The sequence below is a fragment of the Lolium perenne genome, chromosome 2 (assembly GCF_019359855.2).
Source record: "Lolium perenne isolate Kyuss_39 chromosome 2, Kyuss_2.0, whole genome shotgun sequence".
Lineage (NCBI taxonomy): Eukaryota > Viridiplantae > Streptophyta > Magnoliopsida > Poales > Poaceae > Lolium > Lolium perenne.
The window spans coordinates 282,105,294-282,119,357 of record NC_067245.2 but is presented as its reverse complement, the minus strand read 5'-3'; the positions used below and the strand labels follow the sequence as shown (position 1 = coordinate 282,119,357).

General features: G+C 45.1%; 1 protein-coding gene across 1 annotated transcript; it reads left to right on the top strand.

Moving 5' to 3' along the window:
- The first annotated feature begins 1,010 nt into the window (after positions 1 to 1,010).
- LOC127336567 (uncharacterized) lies at positions 1,011 to 2,795 on the top strand. The gene has a single exon (XM_051363394.2). The coding sequence runs from the start codon at positions 1,458 to 1,460 to the stop codon at positions 2,430 to 2,432; it is 975 nt and encodes a 324-aa protein (XP_051219354.1). The 5' UTR covers positions 1,011 to 1,457; the 3' UTR covers positions 2,433 to 2,795.
- Positions 2,796 to 14,064: the final 11,269 nt, after the last annotated feature.

Genomic DNA, 14,064 nt, shown 5'->3' with positions numbered 1-14,064 from the left:
AAATTTTCTTGCATTCCAAGCTAATTAAGCATGTTTCGTGTGGTGTATCCATCTCTATTGCTGCATGCAACCTTCACATGAATGTGCACCATTGTACGAGAGAGAAATCTAATCAATTCTTCTCAGAAAAATATAGTGGCATTGTATAGATGTATTTTTAGTGGTGACCTTGTATTTAAGAACAGAGGGGGTATTTTAAATCACGGGTTCAGGACACACCTTGCATAACCCCACGAAAGAAAGAACACACCTTGCATCGATATTATGCTATTTATCAATTGTCCATCTGATTAACACTCGCGGGGGAGTTTTTACGACCAACTATGAACAAGCCTTGTATTGTAGAAATAGTGGTTGAACACAAAATCTAACTAGGGGATTAAAAATAAGAGATACTAAAAATAAAGGCTTGGTGGTAAGGTTTTGAAATTAAGATAAGCCGAGAAAACAAGGATATGCATTGTGGCCTGCCCAATATCTATTCATATAACTCTTGTTACCTTCATGTTCCGATCCATTCTAAAATGGTAACCTATACAAAGACTTAACGGGAGCCGACCTGCGAAAACATGTGCACACTTAGCAAGGGCCAGATCTAACAATGGAGCAAAAGATCCAAGCGCGTTGGAGCGGGACCCACGGGGGCACGGTATGAACAACCTCTACCCTAAACCGTATCAATCTTGGATTAGTGGTCATTAACCTTAGGTTTCAACACTTAACCAGGGTTAAGTAGCATAAAGCTTCCAATGGACACGCTAAGCCATCACTGTCGCCATGCATCACATTTCTGTATCATAGTTCACCCCGCACCCTCCTCCGAAAGTCTCCTCTCTGTCACCAGCACATAGAACACAGCATGAAACTGCCGCATGGGCCTCACTCATACACCGAACCCCACATGTCAGCGTGATAGCCCTATTTCTTGTGCACAGCTGCAAGGATGCACAAGAATTTGTTCTCCTATCTCTCTCTCCTCCCTCATTATTTTATGTACATGTTGCACCTCCCTGGTTGGAAGAACCTCCTCTCAAACCCTCTCCTCCCTTTCTCCGGCCTCTTCCCCTTCTCCTGTGCCTCTTCATAGCTTGCCTGCCTTTCTCTCTTCTTCCCCTCCCAGCCATCCCCATATCACACAGTCCCGCTCTCTGTTGGTGCTCTCTTCTCTCATCTCCTCTCCTCTCCTCCATGCAAGCACTATCTTGCTCCTTTTTTTAGTTTCTTCCCTGTTTGCTTCTTTGTGGATCCAGGTTTTTAAAAAACAAGCAGGAGCATAAACAAGTGCAAAGCTTTAAAAATCATTGCTTCCTTTTCCAAGGTTTCCTTTTAAACCTAAAAACAAGACACCACTCTGTTTCAATCTCGATTTTTTCCTGTATTTTTTCCCTGCTTTTTCGGAGTTCTGAATTTTCTGCTGCCTAGCTAGAGTACATCAGTACATGAGCTAGCGGAGAAGCATGGCAGGACTCGACCTCGGCACCGCCGCGACGCGCTACGTGCACCAGTTCCACCACCTCCACCCCGACCTCCAGCTGCAGCAACAGCAGCAGCAGAACAGCTACGTCAACGCCAAGCAGCAGCAGCACGATCCCGCCGACAACAACGACAACAACGGCAACTACGGCGGCAACGGTAACTACGGCGGCGGTGGCGAAAACAACGACGGCGGGTCATCGTCGTCCGGCCCCGCCGGCGATGGAGGCGGCGGCGGCGGCCACGGTGACATAGTGGCTCGCCGTCCACGCGGCCGCCCGCCGGGTTCAAAGAACAAGCCGAAGCCACCGGTGATCATCACGCGGGAGAGCGCCAACACGCTGCGCGCCCACATCCTGGAGGTCGGGAGCGGCTGCGACGTGTTCGAGTGCATCTCCACGTACGCGTGCCGGCGGCAGCGCGGTGTGTGCGTGCTCAGCGGCAGCGGCGTGGTGACCAACGTGACGCTGCGGCAGCCGTCGGCGCCGGCTGGATCCGTGGTCACGCTGCACGGCAGGTTCGAGATCCTGTCACTCTCGGGCTCCTTCCTCCCGCCACCAGCTCCACCCGGCGCCACAAGCCTCACCATATTCCTCGCGGGAGGGCAGGGCCAGGTTGTCGGCGGCAACGTCGTGGGCGCGCTCTATGCCGCGGGCCCCGTTATTGTGATCGCAGCCTCCTTCGCCAACGTCGCCTACGAGCGCCTCCCGCTCGAGGACGAGCAAGAGGCCCAGGCTGCGGCGGCTGCCGCGGGGATGCAGATGCAGCAGCCGGGTGATACCGATGCCGCGGGCGGCATGGGCGGGGGTGGCGTGCCGTTCCCTCCCGACCCGTCGGCAGCTGGGCTGCCGTTCTTCAACCAGCTTCCTCTCGGCAACATGGGTGGAGGCGGTGCTGGGTCGCAGCTCCCACCCGGCGCCGACGGCCACGGATGGGGCGGCGGACGGCCGCAGTTCTGACAGACTGGTGCTTGCTGGGAGAGATCGATTGATGTAATTGCTGTCAGAGGAGGAGAGAAGGCGACATGGCACAAGAAACAAAATGAGCAACCACAAGGGTTCAGGGCAGTTTGCAAAAGGTTAGCGCCAGGCATGAACAACCCAAGGATACCATCTATCTACTGAACAATTTCTACATCTCTGTACAATTTCGTAGTATTTTGCCGATCTATTTCCTGGTTATGCTGTTCTCTCTCTACTTGTTCTGTTTTCTTCTTCGTTTTCTTTTACTTTCTTTTCTTGTCTCTCCTGAACCTTAATTGTGGCATGTGTAACCTTCTCGATCTTGATTTTCAATATGGCTTTTAAATAAGTATCCCTCAATTCTTCCGAGTATGTTCTTTATCTATATGGACAAAAGATTCGATTCGAGTCTATAAGGAAGAGATCTAGTGCTGTTAGTGTTCGTGTGTGCTTAATTAAGCTGTCAATTTCTTACTTTATCAGATAGATGTGTTACGCATGCTTTTGGGTAATTGTTATTATTTCATACAAAGGTGTTAGATGCCTATGTGTACTGTAACTAGTACGTGAAATCTGTGGAGTATTATACTAGTCTCAGGGATAGTTCCGCTTTGAGCTAGCATAATCATATCATCCGTTAGGTCTTCGTGGTTCTAAGTTTATGTTGGAGTGCTCTTGTCGAATTGGGAACTGCATCACATTTCACTTGTTACAGTTCTGTGGGCACACGTGTGCATGCTTGCTATTGTTTAAAGATCACAAATGTGCTCCTCCTACTACGACGTACTACCACTAACTGCATGTCTGCATCCTCCCAAAACTAGCTAGCTCATGGGGAAACCTCGATCACCAGCTGTCTGTCTATGTTTCTTAGTACAATTACCGTTTCCCCCGATGTTCTTTCTTGTCCGACTAGGTAATGTAAAAAAAACAGAAGCATAGTTTTCATAAGATCTTGGGACTTTCACACCCAGAGACCTAAGGTATCCACTGATGACATGCGCTATGTCTGTTATAGCTCTCTGTCTTCCCATGACTCGTGAGTGCCCATAGCTTAGCACGATGGTGCTTCATGTCTTAATTCTCCTCCGCTATCCCAAAAATGACTTAACTCTCCCCTTGAACAAGTTAATAATGGAGTATGCAATTACATGCCAACCTTTATTTAAGGTGCTAATATGAGTAAGAAATGCATCTCTGCACTTCTATTAAGATATAATAATTTCTCGTATCACTGTTTGCATAGTCATTAAAGATGTATGTTGTAGTTTCATTCGTGTTCAATACTAGTATACAGTTGAATTCAGATTAAATTTTGTTGCCCTGAAACCCAACTTGATGTTGGATAAACAAATAAGTAACTACAACTGACAGTTGTCGATCAGATAATTCCATATGCATCGGTTGCATATATTGTCCAATTCAGTCTTACTGTATTCTATGTACTACACATGTGATTTGTATTTTAAAACAAGGAGGATACATATAACTCTTAGGCTGCTCATAGTGGGAGTAACTTAGCTAGTAACATCACACAATCCAAGGTATTTTGGTGACATGGCATGGCAATGAATGAAGAAAGAGAGTGAGGTGGTAACTAGCTATGTTACCATAACATCACACATCTCAAGACAAGTTGAGTCTACACCATAGTAAATGACACAATGCATGACACCACGTATTAGTTACTACCACTATGAAGGTAGTAACTTAGACTAGTAACATGACATATGTTACTAGTCTAAGTTACTCCCACTATGACTAGCCTTAGCCATCATGCATGACAAAGTTCATTAAATTTCTTTTACAATTTTTGACATATTTTAGTTTGGTTACTTGATGAGAAACTATGATGATTTCTGCTCCCTGTTGGCCTGATTCAGTCTACTATACATCATATTTTCATGAATAAATTACACTCTGAACTACATATATATTGACCACGTCGCGAGACCAAGAAAGTTTTGAACCACTCTTAATTTTATTGTTAGACGTTGAACTAGATTTTTGCTAGACCCCCCTTTCTGACATATTATTTTCCATGACTAACATGTTGACTAGGCAGCGTGTTGGCATACATTTGTTGATGGGAACTCATTTACGATGCATATTTTTTACAGGGCATAAAAAATAAAGCAATATTACAATTATCTCATCTGAAATTTGTAATCAAATGTATTTATCGTAAAGAAACTCATACACCTTCCCCATGCTTCACTTGACATGTTGGATGACAGTGCATTGTAGTCAATGTCAGGTGTCACAAACTGTTGCCATAGTGTGACAAATATTATGGTTCAAAGTGAAATTTACTTTCTGCGTTCATCGAACAACATACTTATTTCTATTGAATTAAGGAGAAACGTCCCAACTTAATTTTATAGAAGCTGATGAATATATATTGTTTGCTGATGCATACGCATGCAAAATATACAATCAGCGCACAACATCGAGTGAGAGTTAGAAAGTTGAATCCCAAAAAAGACCAAAACAATATCCACGGCCATTCTAGTCGAACATGGTTACTGGCCACAACAACTAATATCTTACCAGAAACACACAAGCGACTGGAGCAAACATGAACAACATATTTTTCTTCAGTGTTGCCCCTGAGCAGAACCTTACTCCAGCCAAATCGTGAAGGGGTCACATCCTTTGCTCAACAACAATAACATGGCTCTGTAGGGTTGCATGTTTTGGGATTTCCCTCCTCTAAGAACACGATAACATATGTGAAAATACAAGACGACTATCTTTGGTGCAGATTACGCTATGGAAATTGCATTATTCCTTATCTTCCATAACAATCATATAGTTCCCTGCCACTACTCCAGACGATACTACTTATTTTCCATCCCTCTAAATTGCATTCATTAGCCAATTAAAACATCATCCACTTTTTTTAGGAATCATCGGAATATCGCTAATGCAAGAAAACATATATAACAATCATGCATTGGTAACAAATGTGAACAATAGATTATTTTCTTCTATACAAACAAGACTTATCATCTCCGGTCCAATACATTGTAAGTAAAGTATATTTTCTTAAAACACTACCCTTAAAGTTAATCACAAATGATTTTAACAAGGGGGGTCCCAATAAAACATTCCACATGTTGAGCCTTGAGATTCATATAAAGAGACAAAATTGGAAAATGCCCTTCTTATCAAGTAATCATATACACCTATATTGTGTTCAACATCCACTAGTAGGAATACACCTATAGGAAGAAGTTAACTTGTAGTGCGTCCTACTATCATGTACGCCACTAGTTTTATCATAACATGTACAGAAGAACAGGGTAATAGTATGCATATAAATATACATCAAACACATTATTAAATTGCATCTCATAAATCCACTCATATCAAAATATCCATCATGAGGGTAATACAAATATGAACATAATCATGTAAGGCAGCGCACATGGTTTTAAACAAGATATCACATAAAAAGAGGTTGATCAAGCTACTGCTGCAAACCCATAGTATAGTGACTACTCCCTTCTCATCATGACGATAATGGAAAAGATGTTAGATATGTTGGAGATTCAACCGGGAGTTGCTTTGTTGGCGTTTCACATCCAATCTCTGTCGATGGCGGATTTCTCTTCTCAATTTCGGTGTTTCTAACGTGGCATCATTTCTCTCTCAAAGTCAACAACCCCAACACTTATATAGACTATTTTAGGTCAGACGAAGACGTATGCATTGTAAATAGTGTAAAAAATGAACGATGAAGGATCCCCTCCTCGGTGTGACTATGCCACGGGGCGCGCCATTGAGTCCATCTAGGGACCAGTCTCTTCTTCTATCCCACAGTCTTCCAGTTGTGTTAATAGGTGTGCATCGACTTGTAAAATTCTACTGACGAATTTGCAGCAGTAATTGACGAGGCACCTCAGGCATGTTAGTACAAGGAGTTAAGTACCCTTGGTCATGTCACTCGGTGAATGGGCACGTAAACGAATAGAGGGGTCAATAAGAGCTATGCAATTTTTATCTTTTTCAATCCCTATGGCGGTGCTGGAAAGTAAAGGTGATTGATCTTATAAGAGATCAAGTAAGCTTATATGATGTAACAACAAAAAGGAAGCACAACTGAATAGGAACAACACAGAAACGATTCGCAAAAAAAAACACATAAACGAAGTAGAGGTGTCGGGACAACCGAGTTAGGAAGAGACGAGACATGCGAGATGTTTCCAGTAGATCCTTCACAAGGGAAGTACATCTACGTTAGGTGATGCGGAATTACGAAGGTTGTCAACTGCCACAAAGGCGTCACCCTATTCCCCGGTGAACACATTGACGAGGGGGCTTCTCGGCAGTGCCCACCATAAGGGGCTTAGGGTTGACGGAATCCTGCAGGTTAGCACGAGACATCATATACCAAACGAACAGAAGGCGAGATTTACCCAGGTTCGGGACCCTCGATGAGGTAAAACCATTACTCCTGCTTGTCTGATCTTGATTATTGGTGAAAAAGGTTACAATGGGGCAGCCGGTAGACTGTGTGGTGGTGATCTCGCCGGGAGGTAAGGTTTCTAGGTTTTGTTGTATGCGGGCTTGTGTAGGTAGGATTTGGCAGGCCCTCTCCTGGCCTTTATATAGGATGCCAGGTCTCAAGAGTCCTGCAAGGATTTAACTAGATTACAAGCAAGATCCAATATATCATTTTCTTAATCGACGTTTCCTCGCCTTATCCGTCAAAGAATCGTCTCCTTCATTCTTTCAACCGTTGCAACCGACGTATTGGTCCACCTTGGGCTGCGATGATTCTCATGGGCCCCTTGTTGGGCCAGGGGAGGTAGGCCAATGTCGGGTACCCGAAGGGTAATGCCCACATCACAAATCACTAAGGTGTACTGATAGCCTCCAAGTGCAATGTATCATCGTAGTACAATTTGACAAGTATTTGAGTGTCGAATCCACGAGGAGCTAAAGGTAAACTATCTATTCTCTAAAGCCGTATAACCCACTTATATGGCCTTCTATGCAAAGCTAGGAACTATAGTGTGTGTGTGCGCGTGCGTGCGTGCGTGCATGTGTGTGATTTTTTTTGTACTAACTAGAAAACAATGAAGTTTTTGGAAGCAAATACTATAGGTAACTAGTGCAAGTAAAATGGAGCTAGAGAAGTGGAGGTGGATAACCCAAGGGAGAAAGTGCTTAGGCAAATAGTTCTTCACCCCGGATGATCGTGTTGGGTAAATTGTGACCTCGTACGATCGTATCGGGTGAGCAACAGCCGCTTGGTCCTTTCACGAGTGAATGTTGTCATGGGCTACTTATTTCTAGAATCTCCGTTGATTAACTATGAATTAATATAACATGTATCTGTAAGACTTGGGATTCGGTTCCTGTCAAACTCCGGCTATCCCTCATCCTATCAACATGTAACGGTGACAACCTTGTGCATATCCCCCAACATATGTGTGCACTCATATATTAGTACAATAAAATAATCATAAAAGATAACATATAGTTGTATGCAACCAACAACAAACTATATCATAATTGCCATAAATAAGTCACTACTCAAACATCAACATAGAGATACAATAGATCATGGGAAAACAATATATTGCATCATACATCATGTTTGCTAAGATATTACAGTGGAGGATGATGAATATTTGTTGTATATGGTCATTGAGATGAGCCTCCCCATGGGGGAGAGGTGGCGTCGGCGTGGAGGAGGTGGCGGCGCCCCTCCTAGAGCGGCGGCTACCCTAGGGGGCGGAGGCCCTTGCCCCTTCTTATTCCTTGGCCATGGGTCTGATCTTGAGGAGCTTCTCCCCCTCCTTGGCGGCTGCGAAGGAGGAGGATTTTCGTGGCTATGGGTAGTTTGCTCCAAAATTAGGGTTTCCCCTCAATATATAAAGGTGGAGATGCAATCTTGGGCATATGATGGATTCCCATTTGATCTAAGGACTCTTGGACACCTCTAGAACCTTCCAAGGACTCCTCTCTGTCCTTTATGAGTCCATCAACTCATGCCTTGGCCTAAATCCCCAAATATGGAAGGAGTTTGAGTCAATCGCGTCACATATTTTCGGAGTTCCAAAATTTTCTATGTCCTCCGTAGTAATATGGCCGGACAGGGGCATCCAAAGTCCTATTGGGGCAAAATTTATGTCTAACACAACTTTCATGTTTTGACATTTTTTTCATCTGACGATGTCTTCGGGGACTACCGTGGCGATCTTCAAAAAAAGTTCTTCATGGACAGATTCCGGGAAACTCCGAAATTTCAATAACAAGCAAAGAAAATGAAAAATTGTTGACAGATCCAGATCCGGATTTCAAAAGAGGAGTGTCACGCCAAGTTTTATACCAATGGTGCACTAGGCAGAACTACCAGTGGCGCACCTAACAACTAGTAGTGGCTCTTACCAATGGCGCACCACCTGGTACTGTTGGAGATATGCCCAAGAGGCAATAATAAAATAGTTATTATTATATCTTTGTGTTTATGATAAATGTTTGTATCTCATGCTATAATTGTATTAACCGGAAACACATAGTAATACTTGTGTGTTTCATAAACATAAAATAATCCCTAGTAAGTCTCTTGTTAAACTAGCTTGTTGATTAATAGATGATCATAGTTTCACTACTAGGAAAAAGCCTATAGGTGGAAAAAAATGTTGCCGGCGCACCCCGTCCTGAACGCGCCGGTGGCATGTGGTGCCGGCGCACCCCTTTTCGGCCGCGCCGGCGATGCAAGGTTACTGCCGGCGCACCGACGAAAAAGACGCGCCGGCGATAGTTTTTGGCATGGGCTTGTCTGCTCTGGGCCAGGCCCGAGAAACACTGCCGGCGCACCAGCCCAGGGGCGCGCCGGCGGTAATTTCGTATTGTCAGCGCGTCCCTGCGCTGGTGCGCCGGCAGTGTTTCTCGGGCCTGGCCCGGAGCAGATATAGCCGGATGGGATTTATATTGCCGGCGCATGCAGGTCCAGGTGCGTCGGCAGTAACTTGGGAGATATTTTTCAGCCACCAACCAGCACTCACACACCCACACACTACACTCCACTCCTCCACACAAACCCGAGCCTTCTCCCAACCCAGCTCATTTTTGCCCATTTCTATCCCCAATTTAGCCAATTTGACCAAACAAAATCATATTTTTTGAGCAAATCTTCCCTTCCTACATGCATCTCCCACATCCCCTATGTAGATCTAGATCTACTATCCCGCATTGACCGCTCAATCTAGATCTAGAAAGTCAGCTTCCATACGCCGTGGTCGCGGTGCGACGTCTCGATCTCGTTGACGAATATATCAAACAAATAGGTGATTAATGAACAAATTGATTAATGTATATTGGACATTTGAAGCAAAATCTCGTGTGTGGCATATATATATATATATATATATATATATATATATATATATATATATATATATATATATTGTGTTTGTGCTTGTGTGTGTTGGCGTTGAAAATGAGTTGCCAACGTTGCGCCGAAATGTTGATTCGTTAAGTTTCCATTTCGGCACATTTCTGGAGCTCCTATGTCCTACCGTGTAGGAAGGTCATGCCGAAATTTTCCCTGAAAACTACCGACGGATGCATGGTTCTAATCAATTATATAATCTTACCGTGCAGGCGAAAATGGTTATCGAGATGAGTGAAAGCATCGTGAAGAGATATCTGAAACACGCGATCATCGACATGTATGAAAATAACCGCACGGAGGTATTGTGTCCGTGCCGAAGATGCAAACGAGTGAAATGGTTTGACCCCTATTCAGGCAAATTGCAGGGGCACCTGCTCACTAATGGTTTCATGCATGGACACACTCAATGGATGAGTGATGATGGCGCGGAGGTCAATGGGGCGACGGCAGCAGGTGGTAATGGCCGGCAAGAAGGAGGGCATCATGATATTGATGACGATGAAGAGTTTGTCGCACAGGACGATAACCTTGACGACAACAATAACCTTGACGACGACGAAGAGGTGCCGCTAGCTTCAGTCGTGCGGGGCCCTCATCTTCAAGATCTGCTTCTCGAAAAGACGAAAGGCGCCAAGCGGAAATCAAAGCTTGAGCAACTGGAGATAGACTCGAATACTCCGTTGTACGACTCAGGTCGCGGGTTGGGGGAGTCCCGCTTGAGAGTAGCGCTCGATGTGCTGCAGATGAAGGCGAAACACTGATGGATGGACACAAGCGTCGACGACATTCTGGAATACGTGAAAGATCACCTTCCTGCCGGGAACACATGTCCTGGTAGTCTAGCCGAGGCCAAGAGAATCACGTTCCCTCTCGACTTACCCCATGAAAAGTATCACGCATGCATCAACAATTGTATAATGTATCGCAAGTAGCACGTGGACAAGACCAAATGTCATGTGCGTGAAGCTTAACGGTACAAGAAAGGGAAGAAGAAAGCTCCTCGGAAAGTTGCGTGGTACTTCCCGCTCTCCCCCGGCTTCAACGGTTCTACGCGGACTGCAAGGAAGCAAAGCTCATGCGCTGGCACGCTGAAAGAAATGAGGCAGTGTTGAATGATGAAGAGCGGATTGAGCACCTAGTGCTGACGCACCCTTTGGATGGAAACCAGTGGAAAGCATTAGACAATGAATTCGGAAGTTTTGGGGCAGATCCCAGAAACATCAGGTTGGGTGCGTGCACGGACGGATTCAATCCGTTCGGAAACCAGAGCAGCACACATAGCACATGGCCCGTGTTTGTATGGATCTACAACCTCCCGCCCTGGCTGTGCATGAAGAGGAAGTACATACAGATGAGTATGCTAATTCAAGGGCCGACACAGCCAGGAAACGATATCAACATGTATCTCGAACTATTAAAGGAGGAGCTTGAAACGTTGTGGGCAGAGGAAGGGGTAGATACATGGGACGCCGTCGCGGAAGAATATTTCCCTTTGAGAGCCGCGTTGATCAAGACGGTGCAGGACTACCTCGGATACGGTTATATTTCATGCCAGGTGTGCCATGGACACAAGGCATGTGTCAGGTGCATGGAAGAGACGATGTTTTTGCAGCTTGGTAAGGATCCCGGCTCTTCGAAAACAGTTTACATGGGGCATCGAAGGTGGCTACACAAGACTGACCCGTGGAGAAAGCGTGGAGATTAGTTCGATGGTACAAATGAACCCCGAGGACCTCCACGTAAGAAGAGCGGCGAAGAGATCGATACATTACTGAAAGGTTGGAAGGAGTGCCCTGCACCGGGAAAGATTTGTCAAAATCCTGGAGAGAAGAAGAAAAAGGAAACGACGCCGCTCATTGCTGTATGGAAAAGGAGGTCCGTGTTTTGGGACTTGTCGTACTGGAAAATTCTCGATACACATCATTGCCCTGATGTCATGCATATTACAAAGAACGTGTGCGAGAGCTTGCTTGGCACACTTCTCAACATGTCGGACCGGACCAAAGATGGGCCGAAAGCAAGACACGACCTGAAAGTATTGGGCATCACGGAAGAGCTTCAGATCCCGTCGACCCAAGACGGACAGTCGGAGGAGGAGACGGACGGCGGTCAGAAGCGCAAAGGGATTAAACAGCCAGACTATTACTGCCCCCCTTCTGCTTCACTTTTGGTCCGGCTGAGGTCGATCAATTTTTCAATTGCCTTCTAGGAGTCAGAGTGCCCTTCGGTTACTCCGGGCTAATAAGAAGATACATGGACCCCAAGAAATGAAACTTCAGCGGCATGAAGTCTCATGACTGTCACGTGATGATAACGCAGATTCTTCCAGTTGCAATTCGAGGTATAATGGATGACCATGTCCGTGCAACGCTGACTGGGCTCTGTAACTTCTTCGACGTCATAACTCAGAAGTCGATAAGCGTGAAGAAACTCGCAAGGCTCCAGGAAGAGATCATGGTGATCCTATGTGAGCTTGAGATGTACTTCCCGCCTGCATTCTTTGACGTGATGGTCCATCTGTTGGTCCATATCATGGATGATATCATCAGTCTAGGGCTGGCATTCCTACACAACATGATGTCTCGTTTGAAATAATGAATGGGGTCATTAAAGGATACGTTCGTAACAGGTCACATCTGAATGGAAGCATCGTCCAGGGCTGGCTCACCGAAGTGTGCATCTCTTTCTGCACGAATTATCTAGACATCGAGGACCCTGTTGGTTTGCCTCAAAACAAGCACCTCCGCAGGTTCGAGGGAGTAGGCCACAAAAATGGAAGGAAGGAACTGCACGTGCACATGTCTGGTCGGACTTCCGACTTTGACAGGGCCAACTTAGTAGCGCTACAACACATTGACTTGATCGATCCTTGGTTGAAACAGCACAAAACCATGATAGAGAACAGTGGCAAGCCGATGATGACGGAAGAAGAAATATTTAGAGAGCACAACTCCTCTTTCGCGCACTGGTTCAAAGACCACATTGATGCTAATCCCCCACCAATGGATTCTGACAAGGATAAACTAGTATTGTCCTTGTCACATGGCCCCACGCCCAACATCATGACTTACCAAGCGTACGATATCAATGGGTACACATTCTACACGGAAGAAAAAGACAAGAACAGTGTTTACCAGAACTCAGGGGTAACGATGGATTCCTGGACGGGTGACGTAAAGACTAGATACTACGGAAGGATCGAAGAAATCTGGGAGCTTAGCTACGCTGGGGAGAAAGTGCCGATGTTCCGTATCAGATGGGCTAAGAGCGTCACAAAATAAGACCGGTATTTCACCACCATGTTTCTACCCGAAGCCAACAAATCGAAGTCCACAAACGCCACCGCGCAGAATGAGCCATGGGTACTGGCAGAACACGTGCACTGATGACCCACAAGTATAGGGGGTGTATCGTAGTATTTTCGATAAATAAGAGTGTCGAACTCAACGAGGAGCAGAAGGTGTTGACAAGCAGTTTCGATGAAGGATTCACTGTAAATGCTCACGAACAAGTATTCAGGGGGTTTTGATATAGCAGATAAATAAAGTACGAGTAAGTAAAATGCGAGAGAAATAATTGCAGCGAGTGGCCCAATCCTTTTTAGCACAAAGGACAAGCCGGTTTGTTTACTAATAATGACCAAACGTTCTTGAGGACACACGAGAATTTAGTCTAGTGCTTTCGCTTCATATAGCTGATTAATCTTCATTGTTTTGATAAGTGTTGTGTGGGTGAACCTATGCTAATGCACCGCCCTTCCTAGGACTAATACATACTTGTGATTATACCCCTTGCAAGCATCCGCAACTACAAGAAAGTAATTAAGATAAATCTAACCACAGCCTTAAACTCTGAGATCCTGCTATCCCTCCTGCATCGATATACCAACAGGGGTTCAGGTTTCTGTCACTCCGGCAACCCCGCAATTAGCAAACGAATACAAGATGTATTCCCCTAGGCCCATAAAGGTGAAGTATCATGTAGTCGATGTTCACATGACACCACTAGAAGAATAACACCACAACTTAAATATCAAACCATTGAATATTACCCAACATAATTCACTACTAACATTTAGACTTCACCCATGTCCTCAAGAACTAAACGAACTACTCACGAGACATCATATGGAACATGATCAGAGGTGATATGATGATGAATAACAATCTGAACATAAACCTTGGTTCGATGGTTTCACTCAATAGCATCAATAACAAG

Excerpts from the sequence above, each read along its gene's own strand:
- LOC127336567 (XM_051363394.2), top strand. The coding sequence starts at position 1,458 with ATGGCAGGACTCGACCTCGGCACCGCCGCGACGCGCTACGTGCACCAG.